The following is a 20,594-nucleotide window of genomic DNA, read 5'->3' as shown; positions in this document are numbered from 1 at the left end:
CTAGGGCATGCAGAGCCCATGAAGATTACTCACCATCTCACAGAACACTTTATAGAAGATGGTTTTAACCTCACAGGTCTAAAACTAATCCATCTAACTTAGTGGTGGGCTTTTAGCTGACATTTTTCTTTCTTTCTCTTTCTTCCTTTTTAAAATTACATAGGTAATTTATCTCATCAAAGAAAAAAAATCCAGATAAGCCAAGGGAAAAAAACAACAACACATCACTCAGAAGCAACCATTCCTAATACATTTCTTACATATCACCTTCAATAACATTTCCCGTGTAAATATGCACAGATGCACAAAGTTTCACGGTTTCCTGACTAAAATAATACATATTTGCATGGTAATTATTTTTTTCCCATTCAACAACATCTCATGTATATCCTAATTAAGACTTTGTTTCAAAAAAAAAGAAAAAAAAAAAGGCTCAACCACTGCTTGCTGCAACTGGGGATGTCAAAAACTACTAACCTGGACAACCAACCCATGTAACCCACAGGTCAGTTTCCCTTCTCGGAAACTCCACGTCTGGGTTGTGCTTCGCCTACGATCAGGCTTTCTTAGCATCAGCGGCTCGTATCTAGAAGAAAGGAAAATCCAACAAGTCCTGTGAGTCAAATAATTCAGGCCTGAAGAGAGTATCAAGATCGCGGTTTTACTCTTCTTCCTTCCAATATCCTCTGCCCTTAAAATCTAACAGGCAGTTAGCTTGAATCCTATGGCAGCTAGGTATCTCTCAATGAGGAAAGAGGAATAAAACAACATGGAAAGCAATGAGGACACAAATATGAATACTTTAAGGATTCACAATTTAGTACATATAATAGGGGTTCTTGCTTTCTCACAATGACAAGCTGTCATGTAGTACAAGAAAGGTTTTTAAAATATTTTCAAAAATTCTTTTCTGTTTTATTTCCAAATACTTTTATTTTGTAATGGGTTTTAACTTGTAAGTCATCTAAAGTCATTTTTGGAAGTAAACAAGGTACTAACTGAAAACACACTGATTTCATGGAGAAACTGAGGCACAGGCTAATAAAATAACTTATTCAAAGTTAAAGAGCTGATTTGAATCCAAGGAGTTAGTCATAAAAACACATTTGATTATTCTCTTAATAATTTATTTCTGCTTTCAAGGGATTAACAAAATTCTTAGATTAAAAAAAATAAACTGTTCACTTCTCAGGAGCAGGGGTAGGTAGATGTTTGGATGAAAAGACATTCATGTTTCATAACATATCCTTCTTATAGTTTGATTTTTTTTTTAACATCTCCATGGGCATTTCCATAATGATTTTAAAAAATAAAACAGAAACCCAATACTCATGTTTGGAAATACAACAGGTTTCTGTCATTGAAGAAAAATACAAATTCTTACTTCATTTATAGACTCTTTGCTTTTTGGTGTAGATTTCTTCTGAGCCTGAATTTGAAAGCAGTGAACTAGAATCAAAAGTTGCCATGAAAGTTACCTGTTGTCCGTGACTGCAGCAAGACCAGCAATATCTAAGATGGCAGAGCCCTCGGTGGAGCGGGCGGCCAAGGGCTTGCTGGGGTTGTGAGGCACAGAAGAGCCCTCGTGGGCCAGCACGCCTGTTCCGGTCATCCTCCACAGCTGAGAACGCTTCCCTGGCTCCTGTTGGGCAGAGACAGCAAGAGCCATCATGCATAGCCACGGCTTCATACAAGGGCTTCAGGAGCTTCACACAGGGCTGAATGAGTTCTCAAGTAGGGACTGTACTAAAAGACACTTTCTGATTATGTCAATGCTTAATTCAAACTTGCACTACTGTCTATCTATCTCTAGCTGCACTTCGGATAAAATATGCTAAACTCTTGAACCAAACAACCAAAGATGACAAATAATATAAATTTTTAAAATTTATTTTTTTCATACACTTAATACTTTCTGAGCAAACCAGTTAGTTGAGGTTCAATCTAATCTCCTCCACTAGCTACACTGCTATGTTAACTGCTATTCCAGATGGCAGCCCTCCAGTGCCCTTACCTAAAAGAGTGATCCAATTATATAAAGTATATATGATATTCTCAGTATTTGGTCTTTGGTTATCCTCATAACTGGCAGACAACCAGAATTTACCAGAGCTCTCCCCCATCCCACATTCATAAGGGAAGCATACTACATTGATGGTTTCTAATTTCCAATTTACTGGGTTTACTATTAAGTGGATTGTATTCATAAGTTATACTAGATTGATTGCTATTAATTCTAAATATATTTTCTCTTAGGAGTATTTTATAAGCAGTACTTGAACTTCCAGGTCAATCCAAGGAAGTCTGTATAATCCATTATATGTAAGAAGCAATAATAATAATAGTAATAAAACTTCCTGAATATTTACTATGTGTCAGCCACTGATCAGTGTGAGTTACACATAGTAATTCATTTAATCCTCAAAACAATCCAATGAAGCATATACTATTATTATTCTTATTTACAAATGAAGAAGTTAAGTCCCAGTGAGATAAAGAAACTTCACTACGGTCACATTAACTAGTAGGTGGTAGAGTGAAGGTCGGAATCCCTGCAGTGTGAGTCCAGGGGCAACGTGCTTATCCACTTTGCCATACTACCTTTCTAACACAATCCCTGTAATTCCATTTCAGTAACACCTAACCATTGAGAATACTCTTTCTATGGGAAGGTATACTCCAATTAGACCTGCCAGGATCACATTCTGGGTACCACAAACGCATCTACACGCTGCCCCGCGTTGGAAAGACAGCTTTTGCAACAAAGCTGTCAAAGCTGCATTAAAAGCTAACAAGGTAATATGAATGCTGGAGTCGAACGCCAGGATCTGAAATCCAGCTGCCTCATTTACTAGCTAAGTGACCTTGGATAAGCTACTAAATTTCTCAGAGCTCCTGTTTCCTGATCTGTCAAAGGGGGAAATTAAGCTACCTCTGAGGGTTCTTGTGACAAGTGTAATAAATACAAGGCACTTTCAGCACATACTTGGCACAGGGTTAATGCCTCGATAAATGTCTGCTATGTTACCATGATCACATCCCTTTACACAGCACATTACGTACAGCATCCTAGTTGATCCCTCTCACAAACCTGGGAGATCAGTGGGAAAATGAGGCTCAGGTAGGAATGTGAAACACCAGATATCATCATCGTTAAGTGGCAAAGCCAGAACTCAAATCTAGAAGATATGATGCTCTTTCTTTTTTTTTTTTTAATTTTTATTTTATGTTGGAGTATAGTTGATTAACAATGTTGTGTTAGTTTCAGGTGTACAGAGAATTGAGCAGAGTTCCCTGTGCTATACAGCAGGTCCTTGTTGGTTATCTATTTTATTTATTTATTTTTATCTCTTTTAAATACAGCGTGTGATGGTGCTCTTTCTACTGTGTGCTAATGCCTCCTGTATCTCTGAAAAGAGATGAAACTGAGCTGCACTTCTCCACCCGCAATCCCCACATGCTTACTTCTCTGTTCACAGTAAGAGAATACATCTATCCCTATCACCAAAACCACACGGAAAAGCATCTCAATTTTCCCGGAGGTGTTCCAGATCGGGAATCAAAGCACAGATGCCCAGGTGAAATCAAGTTTTCATACATGGATTCCTCTATTGCCTGCCCGCATGTGCAGGCTCATCATCACTGGAAACTACCCAAACCTCCATTTAAAAACCCAAGATCCACCATTCTCCTTCCAGTTCCCTTCCCCTGCCACGTTTCCTCACAATTTAGTCCTAAAACCTTGAGGTGAGACTGAGGGAGGGAGAAGGCCATGGGGGCTGTGTGAGGGAAGGTGGGTATATTGTGGTGGCCCGGCCCAGAGTGGGATGTTGAAACCCAAGGTGGGTGCTGATCCATATCGAGGGGCTGGGGAGGCGAGCCTAGTGTGGGTTGTCAGAGACAAAGACAGGTGAGGAGGGAATTCCTGCAGGGGGTGGGGTTGGACGGGGAGCTGCCCAGCATGTGGAGGTCAGGGCCCACGCCAGGTAACAGGGTGTGTCCACACTTGGTGGGGGGGGGGGGGCGCACAACTGTGATGAGAGAACATGGGTTACATTCACGGGAACTGGTCAAATTAATAAATACATTCTTAGTGTTGGACAAGGGAGTTACAAATATGAAAAGGGAAAAAATTACAATGAGCTTTGTGATGTTGGACTGGAATTAGAACTGTTAGTGTGAACTGCTGGTTCTTAATACACAGAGATAGAGAAATCTGCTGAATATATAAATACACATATAAGATATATGTATGCATATGCACATATGTTATGTATATACACAGACACAGTATGTGCCGTGTGTGTGCATATATACGCTATGTATACATAAAATCGCTAGGTCTGTCCCTTGAGAGAGTCTGGGAACAGCGACACCACAGCAGCAACAAGGGCACCTAGGGTACGAATCTTAAGTTTCTCAATTCCATTCTCTGATAAAAGGAATCAGGGCTCCTCAAAGAAGTGGCAAATTCCGGGAATGCTGCAGGGAAAGTACAAAATGAGCCCAAAATAACTTGCTGTGTCAGGAAGTATGAACGTGCTCCAGGCATGAGGGGGCATATGTCAAAAGGACACAGAAGGTTAAAGGCACTCCCACTGGCCAAATATGAGAACTGAGGATAAAAATAAATCCTGACAGCAACAGCTAACACACTGAATAAAACAGGGAGCCACGGGGACACACATAAAGCTACAGAATGAACTGTGCCCCTGCAAAATCCTTATGCTGAAGACCTAACCCGCAGTTGTGATGAAAATGGGGCCTCTGGGTAACACTTAGGCTTAGATGAGGTCATGAGGGTGGGGGTCTCCTGATGGGATCAGTGTCCTTAAGACACCAAAGGGCTTGCTTTCTCCTCTCCCCTCACCCCTGACCCCACTCTTCCTCTGCCATCTGAGGACACGGTAAGAAGGCTGCAGTCCACAAACCAGAAGAAGGGCCCCCTCCAGGAACCGACTTGGCCGGCACCCTGATCTTGGACCTTCCAGCTTCCAGAACTGCGAGAAATAAATTCTCATTGTTTAGTCTATATGATTTTGTTCTGGAAGTCCAAGCTAATACACATGCATGCATGCATACATACATAGATAGAAAACCTGATGAGGAACAGGATATTTACAGAGTCTCAAAGCACCTCTCCATAAAATATTTACTAAATACAAGGGAAAAGAAAAACTTCCTTCACAGTGGAGAAGGCTGGCAGACACCACCTTAAGCACGTGCTAACGTTAACATCACCAGCAACAGGACAAATCAGAATTTCTACCAACTTTTCTGTAAATCTGAGATTCTTTCAAAACAGAAAGTAAAAAAAAATCCCAAAAAACAAACAAACAAAAACCTAAGAGGTCAACCTTCTACTCTTGGTTTCTAATTCAAGCACATAGGTCTATTTCCTAGTGCCAATTCAAAGAACATTGCTTGGTTTTCGATGTCAACGTAACTCACTCATCACCTTCCCTCCCATTTACCAGTTTTCATCCACATCAAGTGAGATGACAACTGTGAAAGTGTGTAAATTATAAAATTTTATTTAAAGTATTTTTTGCTACTTAATTTTAAAAAATCTGTTTTTGTCTACTTAACAGACACCTAGCCCTTGGAAATCCCATGTATATTTATTACTAGTGTTTTGCTGATCACACCTGGTGATCATACTCCACTTGATAAATCATCTTACTCTTGAGTTGGTTTTCATTCACTCTAACATCCTCATCAACTTGAACATCTGCATCATTTCTAAGGGCTCTTCTATTTTTTTCCCAATTCCTTGATTTCTGTCAGACTCTTTTATTTTTAGATTTTTGCCTTTCAAAATTTCCTTTTTCAAAATGTTCAATAAAGTCTAGAAAATTGTTTACTTTCAATTACTACATCTCATGGTCTCTTTACTCATCACCATTCCCAAATCTTATTTCTAAAATGTATCTAACACATAAACACAGTCTTATATAAAAGAATGTGATAACATTTTAAGCAAATTTGAATTATATGACTTTCAACTGGTATGATATAAAAACACATGTAGAAGTACTGGTTGATTGATAGATGGATGAACCTTGAAAACATTAGGTTAACTGAAAGAAGCCCTTCATTAAAGACCACTCGTATATTGACAGAAGTCCAGAACAGGGGCGTCTACAGTGACAGAAAGTAGATTAACGACTGCTTAGGGCTGGGAAGTAAGGAGAATGCAGGGGTGATAGCTAAAGGATACAGGGTTCTTTCTTGAGGTGATGAAAATGTTCTAAAATTGAGTGTGGTTAGAGCAGTACCTACTGTGGATATATTAAAACCCACTGAATTGTATATTTTAAATGGGTGATTTGTACGGTATATGAATTGTATCTCAATAAAGCTGTTAAAAATATAAAACTGAATTAGAAACACAGGTATTAAAGTTTCATTTGATGTGCAAAATCTGAAATAATTTGAATCTATCCCCCATTAAAAATGCAGTAAGAGTTGTACAACCTCAAAGCCAAATGAGTCATAAACCACCTACATTACTGTCACACATGATAGCACTTTAGTTGATTAAAGGGCATCCTCTGTCAGCATTAGAGCCACTTAGGTTGGAAACACACAACCTCTGTCAGGGTTGTTTTTGGATTATATGATTTATATCATGCAAAATTTTGCAGAACACACCCCTCAGGTAAATGGTTTCAAATAATTATAGCTGGTGATCTTCCTCCTCTTAAAGTGATTTCTGCACCTCTGTGTTCTCAAACAACATTCATTTTGAAGTCTGAACTATTTAGTACCAGTCTTTCTGTCAGTCACAATATTTCTGGTCAAACTTTACTCTTTCTCTCAATATCTGGGTCTATTAGCATAATCATTTCATAAACTAACTTGAAAAGAATGTTGGCATAAAAAGGGAAAAACCTGTCAGTGTGATCATTTTTCCACTGAGTTTAGGGAAAAGTAGATTAGGGGAGTGTTACAACAGAAAAAGAGTAATGAAAACGACAAATCACAAATTTGAAAAAAAATAAATTCAAGAATTAAGTTCTTCGAAAAGGTATCAAAGATGAGAAGGGCTTGGAATCCCTAGAGCAGGCGTCATGGGACAGTGGGGAGAACAGCAACTGGAGCAGTCAGGACACCCAAGTCCCCTCTGAGCGCGGGCCTAGGTCTCTGCTTGCTCGTCTGCAAAACGAGGGGGTGGACCAGGTGGCCCCTGTCCCTTCCAGGGCTAAAAATCTTTTCTTCTAAACTCCAAGTTCTCAGCTCTCTTACCTTCTTCTTTAAAATGACTCTCTGTGTCTTTGGTGAGACATCCAAGACGAGCTCTGCACAGGTAATGGCTCTGTTGGAAGCCACAGGCCGTCCCGTCCCCTCCTGTAAACTAGAATTGAAAAAACAGTAACAATCATAATACACATACACACACGTATACATGTGGACTCACATGCGCATTCATGTACTCATAAGCAAATGGCTAAACCTCCACCATAAAGAAGATAATTCTTCTTTAATCATAGAAGAAAAAGCCTGACTCAAGCTGCAGAAAGATCAAGGTTGTGCTGTTTTCCTGCACAGTTCAAAGATTCATTTGTCAGAAGACATACTCTGACATTTCCCCTCTCCTGATAATTTCAGTGGCTTAAAATTCAGACATAAAAGGATGCCTATATATCTTTAGAGACAAAAAAACAAAAACTAATCCAGACATTCCAAGGGTCCAAGAATTAGTTCTACTGTTTGCCAGGAAGATGATCAGAATTATTGCATCCCCATGTCTTAGCAAGAAATCAGAAGTCCCTTTAGGATGAAAAGAAAACAAAGGGTTCATAATCACCTTCCTCTAATTCCACCTTGTTGTGTTTCTCTATGGCTTAAGAATACTAAGCTCTATGGAATGCTGCAGCCTAACTACACTTCAGGGTGTTTCAATGAGATTTTATTTAGATTATCCTCCTGTTCCCACTAGTCTCTATCATCAAAAAAGGGACTGAAAAATTCTGAGTTAAAAACCAGTTTTCATATCAAAAGCACAAGTGACCAAAAAAATTTTGACTTCAACAACATTAAAAACGTCTGTCCTTCCGAAAGACATTACCAAGAAAGTAAAAAGACAATCCACGGAATGGGAGAAGATATTTGTAAATCATGTATCTGATATGGGATTTGTATCCATATTATATAAGGAGCCTTAAAATTCAAAAAGGCAAAAAAATCTAATTTAAAAATGGGCTAAGGATTTGAACAGACATTTCCCCAAAGATATACAAATAGGGAATTCCTTGGCAGTCCAGTGGTTAGGAGCCACTGCTTTCAACGCTGTGGCCAGGGCAGCCCGGGTTCAATACCTGGTTGGGGAACTAAGATCCCACGAGCTGTGCAACATGGTCAAAAAACAAACAAACAAACAAAAAAGATACACAAATTGGAATTAGCACATGATAAGATCTTCAATATCATTGATTATTATGGAAATGCAAATCAAAACTGCAATGAGATAACATTACCTATTCAGTAGAATTACTACAATCAAAAAAAAAGTGGAAAACAGGGCTTCCCTGGTGGCGCAGTGGTTAAGAATCCCCCTGCCAATGCAGGGGACACAGGTTCGTGCCCCGGTCCGGGAAGATCCCACATGCCGTGGAGCGGCTGGGCCCGTGAGCCATGGCCGCTGAGCCTGCGCGTCTGGAGCCTGTGCTCCTCAATGGGAGAGGCCACAACAGTGAGAGGCCTGTGTACCGCAAAAAAAAAAAAAAAAAAAAAAAAAAAAAAAGGTAAACATAGAATTACCATAGAACCCAGCAATTCCACTCATAGGTATATATGCAAAAGAATTAAAAACAAGTACTTAAACATGTACATGTATGGGCATGCTGATAGCATTGTTCACAATAGCCAAAAGGTAGAGACAACACAAATGTCCATCAAAGGAAGAACGGACAAACAAAATGTGGTACAGACACACAATGGAATATTACTCAGCCATAACAGGAATGAAACAGTGATACATGCTACAGTGTGGATGAACCTTGAAAACATTATGCTAAGTGAAAGAAGCCAGACACAAAAGGTCACATATTTTATGATAATTTATGTGAAATATCTGAAATAGGTAAATCCTGAGAGACAGAAAGCAGATGGGTGGTTTCCAGGGGCTGGGAAAAGAGGTTTAATGGGGGAGTCACTACTTAATGGGTTTGGGGTGATGAAAACATTTTGGAACTAGATAGAGGTGGTGGCTGTACAATATCACAAATACACTAAATGCCATTGAAGTGATCACTTTAAAATGGTTAATTTTATGGTATATGAACTTCACCTCAATTTAAAATAAAACAAAACAAAACTAGTCTCCTTCCTCATCATTAGTTCTCACCAAAAATGCAAAGAAATAGGATCTACTGCACTTCAAAATAGGGTTCAACCCCTTAGCACACTAAGGTTCCCAGGAACTTCTCTTTTTCTCTATCCATATCTGTTCAACCCATTAAAACTCATAATTCTCCATTAGGATTCTTCAGTTAAACAGCTTAGTAACTACTGGAATTTAACATAAGAAAGTAAAGAGAAAAACATGAATAGCAACCAGATTAAGGACTGGTTTTTCAGGCACTAAAACCTTAAGCATGTCACACTGTTGAGTGCCATAATCTTTAAAAAGAAAGAAACACACATGATTGACTTAATTAAAACAAGATAAGCATCTCAGCACCATCATTATCAAAAGAGAACTGTGATAAACAAGGAAAAGAAGGGCTATTCCAAGCAAAGATGCCTATTCAACTCATTATGAGGGAAATCTGGAGTCTAGGTAGCTGAGAGACACTGCACAGACTCAGAGATGACTTTGTGGGCCTCAGGCACACACACAAATATTTCATGAGCAGAATTATTCAGAACATTTTGCAAAGAAATATGACTTTAAATGCCCTGTTCACCAGGTGACTTATATTTGGAATGCTAAAGATTAGGCTATCTTCCCAGTTTCTTCAACTTTAAAATTGGCCCTGTAACCAGCACAGAAACAAACTACATTTATGTGTTGGTGGAATGACTACTTTTGAAAGCCTAACATTTTGAATCTCTACGTACCTATCTCTGTACCAATCTAACAGAATTAGAATAAGCCCACTATTCCTCGCCTGACTTTTCTTTCTAAATACAACCAACTAGTCAGACAACAGTGAAGATTATAATTCTAAGGCAACTGAAATTACTGTCAAGTTAAACTCTTCTGCTTGCCTTTAGGTGACTATTAAAAATGACCTTTAAGTGTCTGCTTAATCAGAATTCTCAATGGAAGAGGAGAGTCAGAATGGTGACGTGAATAATTATGGATGAAGATTAGTCAGTTTCACATGAGGAAAGAGGTAAAACAAAAAATGGCAAGAAGTTTAAAGCAAGAGAAATCTAAGACATTATAATAACAGTGCCTTAAGGGAGTTGTGAGATACTAGAATGGATTATTGGGGATAGATTATTAAAAAGAGAAGAGTCTTGCCTTTTTGGATAAATTTTACTCTAGCCAGAAGACAAGGGTTTAGACTAAACTCCTCTCAAGATAGAGCCTGAGCCTAGGATTTGGTAAAGAATGGAAGGAATCTTCGTTCATCCCTTAGCCTCCTGAGAACTGCTTAAAATTTAAAACTGGTTAATAATTAGACTTTTCTGCTTTACCAACAGTAATTTAACTCAGAATTACCCAGAGAACGTATATGTAGCAGCAATGTAAATGAAATTTTCGTAATAAAGCTGTCGGTTATCCTGGAAATCATTCATGTTGCAGTTGATCTCAGAGGAACCTGCCCCTTTAACAGTCAGAGTGATAAAAGGTGGCAGGGTGGGTTCGTCCCAGGCATAATCCAAAGAAGTCATGGGCTTCACTTCAGTTCGGAGCCTGGGTTCAGCAACGCCATGCTGAGTGAAGACAACCGGGACCTACAGTAACGGCGGAGAGGATAAAGAGGACTTTCAGTCAGAGCAGTGGTACTGGAAAGTGATCAGTGCCTCCTAGGTTTAAGTCCCAGATCCTTCCCAAATGAATCCTACACAGCATATAAACCACAAGTGAGGCTCATCATCTGGCCTCTTCAAATGCCTTTCTAATCATCTTCAAAATTGCAAAAAGCCCACCAATTAGACATGGGCCACAGCCTGTTGGGTAAAGGGTTTTGAGAAGCTCTGCCACACCAAATACCTAGAGGAAGCTTCTCTGTCCTTTCAATGGCATCTAGTCTACCCTCAACCCCCTGGGATATACTTTGAACAAAAATTTTGGAGTTCAGCTATGGAAAGTCACATATTTTAAGATGTAAGGCATAATTTAAAATAGAATCTAATGATTTCCATCTTGGCTTTACTTGGAAGATTCATAAAAGAGCTCACTGTAACTAAGCAACAGTAGGAATGCCCGCCCATTCTACTGGGCATTTGTCAATCTGATTCTGATTCCTCCTCTCTCTCTGTTTATATGGAAATGTCTACAGAGGGCACCATGCCAACCAAACTATCTAGTCAAAGTAAGTTCTGAGGACTGAGCAGTCACTTCTGGACAAGGCTGCCCAGCAATCAAAATAACCAGCAGAAACCACCTCCCAGTGGTAAGATTTCTAAGATCCTGTATAGCTTCTTTTGAACCCAAGTTTAAAATGTACTTCATCATTATCTTAAGGGCAGTACATATTCCACTTTCCCGCATATGAAACAGCCAAACTGGCTCTCAACTCCCCTTGATACCTTAGAAAAGTTGTCAATTCGGAAAGGAGGGGGTAACTGATCTGTATCACTAAAGGAGATCCTATAGGTAGCTCCTCGAAGAGTAATTTCCACACGCAGGAAGAAGCATTTTCCCAGGGTGTCTCTGCAGCAAAAGGAAACAAAAGAGGCTGCATAAAATGGAGGGAACGAGTTCCAGTTCACATTCCCCTCATACGTCTCATGATCACCATTGCGTGCTCTCTGATCACATTAAAAAGGTAGAAATGGGGCTTCCCTGGTGGTGCAGTGGTTGGGGGCCTGCCTGCCGATGCAGGGGACATGGGTTTGTGCCCCGGTCCGGGAGGATCCCACATGCCGCGGAGCGGCTGGGCCCGTGAGCCATGGCTGCTGGGCCTGTGCGTCCGGAGCCGGTGCTCCGCAATGGGAGAGGCCACAACAGTGAGAGGCCCGCTTACCGCAAAAAAAAAAAAAAAAAAAAAAAAAAAAAGTAGAAATGGACAGTATAATCACACAGTAAAAAAGAATTCATTCAAGCAACTTTGAACAGCACGCCGTAACTGTATGAGATCTATAAATTTTACTTAGGGTTTGTTTTGGGTCCTAGCGTCAGTGCAGCAAATGAGTAAATATTGGTTGAACTACATAAAATTGTTAATATTAGACTACTTTTGACCTAGAAAAGAGGAATTTCACATGGTTCAAACTAATATATTGATGTTATTGATAAACAGGGTTTGCATTGTAGGATGAGGGAAGGTGAGGAAGAATCCTGTGGAATGGAGGTACCAGTATGTGATCATAATTTATGTGGGTGTTGTGTGTGTGTGTGTGTGTGTGTGTACCTAAATACAGATAAACCACTGGAGAGAATGGAAAGAAAGCTCTTCCTTAGGGAAGAATATCAGTTAATAAATGTAGAAGAAATGAGAGAGCCAGAAAATCACCATTTTGCAACCACCAATATAATAACTGATTCAGGTAAGAACTATCAAACCATTGAGTGAAAGGTTTTGGGGAAACAGAACATACACACAGTCTCAAATTATCCCCCCAATGGACTAGTCCTGTTTACAAAGAAGAAAAGGTAACTTCACAATACAGAGACCTGGTGGACACCATCTAAACCAAATGATGATCGAATTTAGCAACATCAATAATAGGACAACAGACGTCACAGGCCTCCGGATGTGATGCAGTGGGAAACACGTACCACCGCAGAAGTAGTATTCTTACCAAAAATGTCTGGCCCAAATTTTTCTTTTTTCTTTTTTGGCCCAAATTTATATATAAAAAACCATCAGAAAAATCCAGAAAATAAAACATTCTACCAGACACCGGCTTGGACTCCAAAAATGTCAATGTCAATAAAGACAAAAAGGGAAAAGTGAGACTATGACTATTCTAGATTAAAGGAGATGAGATATACCAGCCAAATAAAATGCATGATCCTTCACTGGATCCTAGATCTGGGGAGGAGGGTTGCTATGAAGGACATTTTAGAGGACTATTTATTTAAAAACATAATCAATATTAAATTTCTTCAGTGTGTAATGATAGGTAATAAAGTTTTTATGGCTGAAGTATCATGACAACTTCACATTACTTTCAAATGGTTTGGGGAAAAAAGTGTATGTGTGCACGTGTGGAGAGAGAACAAGAACAGACCAAATGTTGAAATGCAGGAAATATAGGTAAAAGAGGGGTGCCTTGTACTACTCTTATAAGTTTTCTGTGGGTTTAAACTGTTTCAAAATGAAAATGTGGGGAAAGTAAAGGAAGGAAACAGCTGGCCCAGGTCCCTGCTCAGTAGTTTAGGGCCACACACTGAAACTATTTCAAAAGGATTAACAAAGGTACACAAGCCATCCTTCTCCCCACCCTCCACACCTTTTACTTCCTTTTCTTCTTTTTTTAAGTAACGGATGAGTAACTTTTTTGTTTAATTCTGAATTGGCTTCACACCACACAACAGATCTGGGCTGCCTCCACCAAGGCAGTATATAAACCAATGGTGGTTTCAGCTGCAGAATTCCTCACCTTCCCCTGCCTGTGCCCACCACGAAATCTTGTGGGGCAGGGGTCCCCAACCTCTGGTCCTCGGTGGATGGGGCTGCACGGCAGGAGGTGAGCGGTGGGCAAGCGAGCGAAGCTTCATCTGCCGCTCCCCATCGCTCGCATTACCACCTGAACCATCCCCCCACCCCACCGTCCGTGGAAAAACTGTCTTTGACGAAACTGGTCCCTGGTGCCAAAAAGGTTGGGGACCGCTGTTGTGGGGAACATATGATACTACCAGATAGGAGTTCTGGTTGAAGTAGGGATGAGGACATTGGAGCCCTGCCCACTTTGCTCCCTTGACCTGTAAAGTCATCTCCTTAGACCCCAGTGGCCCCTAGGAACATAGCTGGAAAACCACTATGCCAGAAGCAATTAACTCTAATAAGGGGGGCCAGGGCAAAGGATAATTAAGAAAGGCACATCATCAACCAAAACAGAAACAAAGAAAAACCTCAGATAATGCATTTTTTAAGTCAAATATAAATACTATTTTGGATCATCTATTATTCATTTAGCCATTTTTCTGTTCCCTTACAATAGTGTTCTCCATAGAGAACTAACCATAAGGTATAAACGATTAAACACTGTTTCTAAATGTGTTGAAATAGCACTGATTTCAGTGTCTTTAGCTTCAAAAAGCATTTGATGAAAAAAATTAAAGAGGACAGAAATAAATAGAAAGTCATCCCATGTTCATGGATTAGAAGACTTAGTATTGTCAAGATGTCAATGCTACCCAAAGTGGATCTACAGATCTAATAAACCCCCATCAAAATTCCAAGTGTTTTTTTTCCCCCAGAAATAGTAAAATTCAGATGGAATCTCAAGGGACTCCAAATAGCCAAAATCGTCTTGAAAAAGAACAAAGATGGAAGTCTCACACTTCCTAACTTCAAAACTTATTACAAAACTACTGTAATTTAAAAAAATGTGTGATATTGGCATAAAGATAGAATATGAATGAATAGAATAGAGAGCCCAGAAATAAACCCTCACATATAGGGTCAACCAAGTTTTTTTTTTTTTTTTTTTTTTGCTGTACGCGGGCCTCTCACTGCTGTGGCCTCTCCCGTTGCGGAGCACAGGCTCCGGACACACAGGCTCCGCGGCCATGGCTCGCGGGCCCAGCCGCTCCGCGGCATGTGGGATCCTCCGGGATCGGGGCACGAACCCGCGTCCCCTGCATCGGCAGGCGGACTCTCAACCACTGCGCCACCAGGGAGGCCCAAGGGTCAACCAAGTTTTGACAAGGGTGTCAAGACGATATCATGGGGAAAGGAAAGTCTTTGCAACAAATGGTGTTGGGAAAACTGGATATCCACAAACAAAAGAATGAAGTTGGACCCTTACCTTACACTAAATACAAACATTAACTCAAAATGGATCAAAGACCTACATGTAAGAGCTAAAACTATAAAATTCTCAGAAGAAAACACAGGGGGGAAAGCTTCGTAACACTGGATTTGGCAATGATTTCTTGGATACGACACCAAAAGCACAGGCAACAAAAGTTAAAATAGGTAAGTTGGACTACATTGAAATTAAAAACTGTAAATCACAGAACACAATCAACAGAGTGAAAAGGCAATGTATGGAATGGGAGAAAATATATGCAAATTATGTATCTCATAACGGGTTAGTATTCAGAATACATAAAGGACTCCTGCAACTCAACAACAACAAAAATAATTCGAAAATGGGCAAAGGAGTTGAATAGACATGTCTCCCAAAAAGATGTACAAATGTCCAACGAGCACATGAAAAGAAGTTCAACGTCACTAATCATTAGGGAAATGAGAATCAAAACCATGAGATACCACCTCACACCCATTACTATCAGAAAGGCAAAAAATAACAAGTGTTGGTGAGGATATGGAGAAATTGGAACCTTTGTGTGCTACTGGCAGGAATGTAAAATGGTGAAATGTAAATGGTGAATGTAAAAATGGTCCTACTGTATAGCACAGGGAACTATATTCAATATCCTGTGATAAACCTTAATGGAAAAGAATATGAAAAAGAATGTATATATATGTGTAACTGAATCACCATGCTGTACAGCGGAAATTAACACAACATTGTAAATCAACTATACTTGAATGTATATAATTTCACTGCACTAGAGTGAAATAAAATGTAATAAACTATCACCAAAAAAAAAAAAAAAGGAAGTTCTGACACGTTACAACATGGACGAACCTTAAGGACATTATGCTAAGTGAAATAAGCCACTCATAAAAAGACAAATATTGTATGATTTCACTTATCTGAGGTACCTAGAGCAGTCAAATTCATACAGAAAGGAAAACAGTGGTTGCCGGGGTTAAGAAAGGGAAAAAGAGGAGCAGTAGTTTAATGGGTACAGAGTTTCCATTTTGCAAGAGGAAAAGAGTTTAGAAGATTGTTTGCACAACATGAATGTACTTAACACTAGTGAAATTAAAAATGGTGAAGATAGTAAATTTTATATTATGTGCCTGAGGCCCACAAAATAATCTCTGGATCTTTATGCTATCTTTCTCATATGGTATGTGTATTTTACCACAATTTTTAAAGTTTAATACATTTTTTTTAAAGCAATGGATGAAAGCAGAAAAAGAAAGCAGTCATCCTGTACTACTTGAGGCTGAATTTTGTTGATTTTTCTTAACAAGGACCTGAGGGTCACTGGGTTGGGCAAAGAAGGCCAGGTGATTTACTGAAACCGCATCAAATGAGAGAAGAGTTTGTACAATGTGCAAGAATAGACAAAAACATTTATAATCAAAGCTGCCATCTAAATGCTGACAGAGTTGTGGGCAACAGTGAGATCAGTACTACCCCCTGAACATGTGACCTCAGACAACAGCAACTGCACAATGGTCAAAACTGTCAATGTTCCCTTTAACTCACTGCATCAAAATCTTCACTCCTCCTTGCCTGGTCTTTGCAGTTTTATGACCTTTGAGCCAGAAACATATGTGTGCATTTCATGAAGAGTAGTCTTACTATTTATTACTATTTACAGCTTTATAAATATTTGAAATTTATATGGTATTTACAGCTTACTATTTATATTACTGCACCTCAAATGAGGCTACTTTTTGTCTAAATATAGTCTCAGAACTTACCTCATGTTGATATGGAAGGAATTATTCTTGTTGACTTCAAAGCCTCCAGACCAAATACAATTGGGAACATCCATCAGTCGGACACATAACAGCTGATCGTAGTCATTCCGAGGCCAATGGAACACCACACTGGAACCAGGAAGGGTGGAAATGTAACCTTCAGGATTGGCTGTTCCCTAAAACACACAGGATCATTGGCTTTAGTCGAAAGCCAAGTCAAGACGTAAATGCTTACTGAGTATCTATCTACCCTGAGCCTTGCCCTCTACCAGGAGCTATTTAGGATACCAAAGGCACAAAATGATTATTCACATCAAAAAACTTAGTGTTGATGGGGAGATAAGCCCTGACATTAAAACTCACTGTGCTATTAAATAAACACTAGTTACTCTTCAAAAGCAAGCTGCTTACCTGTCCCCTGGCAAATTCCCTCTGTGCAAATGCAAGCTTGTGAGATGATTTATTATCTAACAGGTAACGGGGAGCGAAGATTACCATACAGGTGTCGATATATCGGCCTCGGCCTTTCTTGACATCAATACCTACAAATAACAAGAACCAGTTCCATGAGTTAATCAGAAGGAAAAAAATTTGTGGTCTAAAAAAATTAAATAGCTTCACAATTTCTCTGAAAAAACAATTGTAGCACCCAGAGAGTCTGTCAAGCCTCCTAAGAATGGAATGAAAACAGCAACAGCACTCAAAGTATTATACTTTATTCCCATTTAGGCCTTAAAAAGTCTCCATGGCAACATCAATGTCCCCGTAATTCCTAGCTTCTTCATAAAGTATGTACAACTATAACAACAACTAAAACACACAGGTGTTCAGTTTGGTTTCCACTTATAAAACTAAGCAGGGACTTCCCTGGTGGTGCAGTGGCTAAGAATCCGCCTGCCAATGTAGGGGACACAGGTTCAAGCCCTGGTCCAGGAAGATCCCACATGCCGTGGAGCAACTAAGCCTGTGCGCCACAACTACTGAGCCTGCGCTCTAGAGCCTGCGAGCCACAACTACTGAGCCCACGTGCCACAACTACTGAAGCCTGTGCACCTACAGCCCGTGCTCTGCAACAAGAGAAGCCACTGCAATGAGAAGCCTGCCTGCCGCAACGAAGAGTAGCCCCCGTTCACAGCAACTAAAGAAAGCCCGTGCGCAGCGATGAAGACCCAACACAGCCAAAAATAAATAAATAAAATAAACAAATTTATATATTAAAAAAACAACTAAGACAGTTTATGTGATACATTTCTGCTTACACATGGGACACAAAATTTCCTCCTAGGGAACTTGCCCCTTTTACAGCATATCATAGAAATTTCATATTACTTAACTGGCTTCTGCAACTGCCCTGAACTCAACTGACTCTTCTAGTATTTTCTTTAAGCCCACTGCCCAAGAATCCAGCTCAAACATAATGCTAGATACTATAGAATTTATTCCTTCATAAAATAAATGTTTTCAGTACCTACTAGGTACTGGAGAAAAAAAAAGGCAAACAAAACACATAGCAAGGAAAAAAAGACATAGTCAATCAAAAGGAAATCTCAAAACACCAGGTTCCAAAGAAAGAAAGAAAAATGAAATAGCACTATATTCTTAGAAACTCTGCTAACAACTTTTAAAAATACTAAACTCAGTGGATGAATTAATTAATTCATTCAGACAATGAATAAAGCAACTATATTCAAGGCATTGAGCTGAGCACTGGTTATAAAATGATAAAAATGTTTATGGTAAAAATAATAAAAATAATAAGTTATTGAATTCTTAAAACATGCTACACCCTCCACCAAAGGCTCAACATTTAATTCTCATAACAACCTCTTATGAGTTAGGTATTTTCATTCCTTCATTTTTGCAGATGAGGAAACTAAGGCAGGGAAAGCTGGGTAACTTGCCCTGGGTCACGCAGCCAGTAGGTGGCATAGCTGGATTTAAACCCAGGCAGCCTGCCTCGGGAGTCCTTGCTCACATCGTGATGGGACATATACAAGGACCCTACCAGTAGTCAACAAGTATCAAGAGACCATAAACAGAGAAGAGACCTTAGGATATGACAACTAGGTGTCCTGGATGTTCCAACGTGATTCCAATTAGAAATGTTCTGATCTGTTAACTCCCTAATTCACCTGTACTGGTGTTCCTTTAATTTAAGTCTCAAAAATAGCTGAAAGGCTGAGCAAATCACAGAAACAAAATCACTGAAACTCTGTATGAAGCAGCCTTTGCCTATTCAAGAGGTGGAGCAAAAAAATGTGAGGAAAAAGTAAAGAAAATTATCCTCAGCTGGAGGATCAGATAAACTTTATTTCTTCTATTGAAAGTCTTAATGTCAACTTTAAAGTAGACAGCGTCCATGTCAAGGGAGCATACATGCAAATTCATGTTTAAAAAAACAAAAACCTAACTCTACTTGGAAGACAGTCTTCTACTAATAAACCTTGAAACACTTAAACATATCACTGGCTCCATGGGATTCAAGGTAAACAGCTAAATGACACCATCTCAATTTTTCCTTTTATAACACGACTCTTTACATGGACACTGTCCAAAACAGTAGCCACTAGTCATACATGATCACTTATACTAACTAAAATGAAATGAGAAATTCAATTTCTTTGTCACACTCACCACATTGTTTAGTCATGTACTCTCAAGTGCTCAGCAGCCACGCGTGGCTAGTGCCTCCTTATTGGACAGTACAAAACAGAACATTTCCACCTTCCCAGAGAGTTCAATGGTTTCCCAACATTCAATACTAAACCGTGCTTTAAGATCCTTGGAAATTATACATGAAAGGAAAGATGCACTGCTAACATTTTAAACCTGAGACACATTTAAATCAAGTTTGTCTTAACCCTTTGGAAAATCTTTTGCGTGCTCCGGGTGGCCACGAGGCATACAGGTACAGCATCCTCCCCTTCCCTCGCCACCCGCCACGTGCAGAAGCTAAGCTAGTTAGGGGCTTCTAATTACCATAACCACCAAGTGCATTTTATTACATTTTTTGCCTCAAATGTGGACACCCCAGTTGTAATCCTACTTCTAACAGACTTCCCCTTTATCTGGACAAGTCACTTAACCTCTCTCTGCTTCAGTTTCAAGTAGAACAATGCTTCTTACCCTCTTAGGGTTTGCAAGTTTTAATGAATGCGTGGGAAATGCTTGGAGGATAAAGAGCATTCTAAGTGTTCCTATTATTCCCATGAAAAACAAGGATTCAAGCCAAACTGATACTCTCCTGACACAGGTGAGTCTGAAATTAAACAGAGCCTCAGACCTCAAAAGGGCAGTGTTCAGGTGGTTCCTTAGATCCCTAGGAGAATAGATCTGTGTTGATATCAATCTAGCATTCAGAGAACAGATACCTGACCCAATGCCAAATGAGAAAATCAGCACTTGCAGCGAAGCCAAAATGTATGGCCAACTTATCCCTCCAAGCCTGAAGTCATCGGCCCATGGTTCCGATTCTCCCGCTGCCCCAAATATAACCCACCAATGTTATAGATCAGCCCTGGGCGGTTTCCTTGCTGGATGACTCTCAAAGCTCGGACGCCACTACCACCATCCAGTGAGAAGCCCTGACACCAGCCCGGCAGGCCTTCAGGATGAATCCCCCTTCCGATTCTCATCGTGCAGCTGTGGAGCACAAAAGCAAAGATGCATACATTCATCCATAAGAAAGTCTTATCTACCTGTTCTAATCAGGAAGCACTGCTGTGGCTATCAGCC

At 39.8% G+C, this 20,594-nt stretch overlaps 1 protein-coding gene across 4 annotated transcripts in view; it reads right to left on the bottom strand.

Moving 5' to 3' along the window:
* The window catches only part of VPS13D (vacuolar protein sorting 13 homolog D), a 247,335-nt gene that overhangs the window by 118,408 nt on the left and 108,333 nt on the right, over positions 1-20,594 (bottom strand). For all 4 annotated transcript variants that reach the window (XM_060088995.1, XM_060088992.1, XM_060088993.1 and 1 more), the window contains 8 exons: positions 20,359-20,501; positions 17,271-17,401; positions 16,860-17,035; positions 11,710-11,833; positions 10,676-10,911; positions 7,249-7,357; positions 1,479-1,642; positions 478-586 (listed from right to left, as the gene is read on the bottom strand). In XM_060088995.1, the coding sequence (XP_059944978.1) occupies positions 478-586; positions 1,479-1,642; positions 7,249-7,357; positions 10,676-10,911; positions 11,710-11,833; positions 16,860-17,035; positions 17,271-17,401; positions 20,359-20,501 (1,192 nt within the window). The remainder of the gene's footprint in view (positions 1-477; positions 587-1,478; positions 1,643-7,248; positions 7,358-10,675; positions 10,912-11,709; positions 11,834-16,859; positions 17,036-17,270; positions 17,402-20,358; positions 20,502-20,594) is intronic.

This window comes from Mesoplodon densirostris, chromosome 2 (genome assembly GCF_025265405.1).
Source record: "Mesoplodon densirostris isolate mMesDen1 chromosome 2, mMesDen1 primary haplotype, whole genome shotgun sequence".
Classification (NCBI taxonomy): domain Eukaryota; kingdom Metazoa; phylum Chordata; class Mammalia; order Artiodactyla; family Ziphiidae; genus Mesoplodon; species Mesoplodon densirostris.
This window is presented reverse-complemented; position numbering and strand designations above follow the sequence as displayed.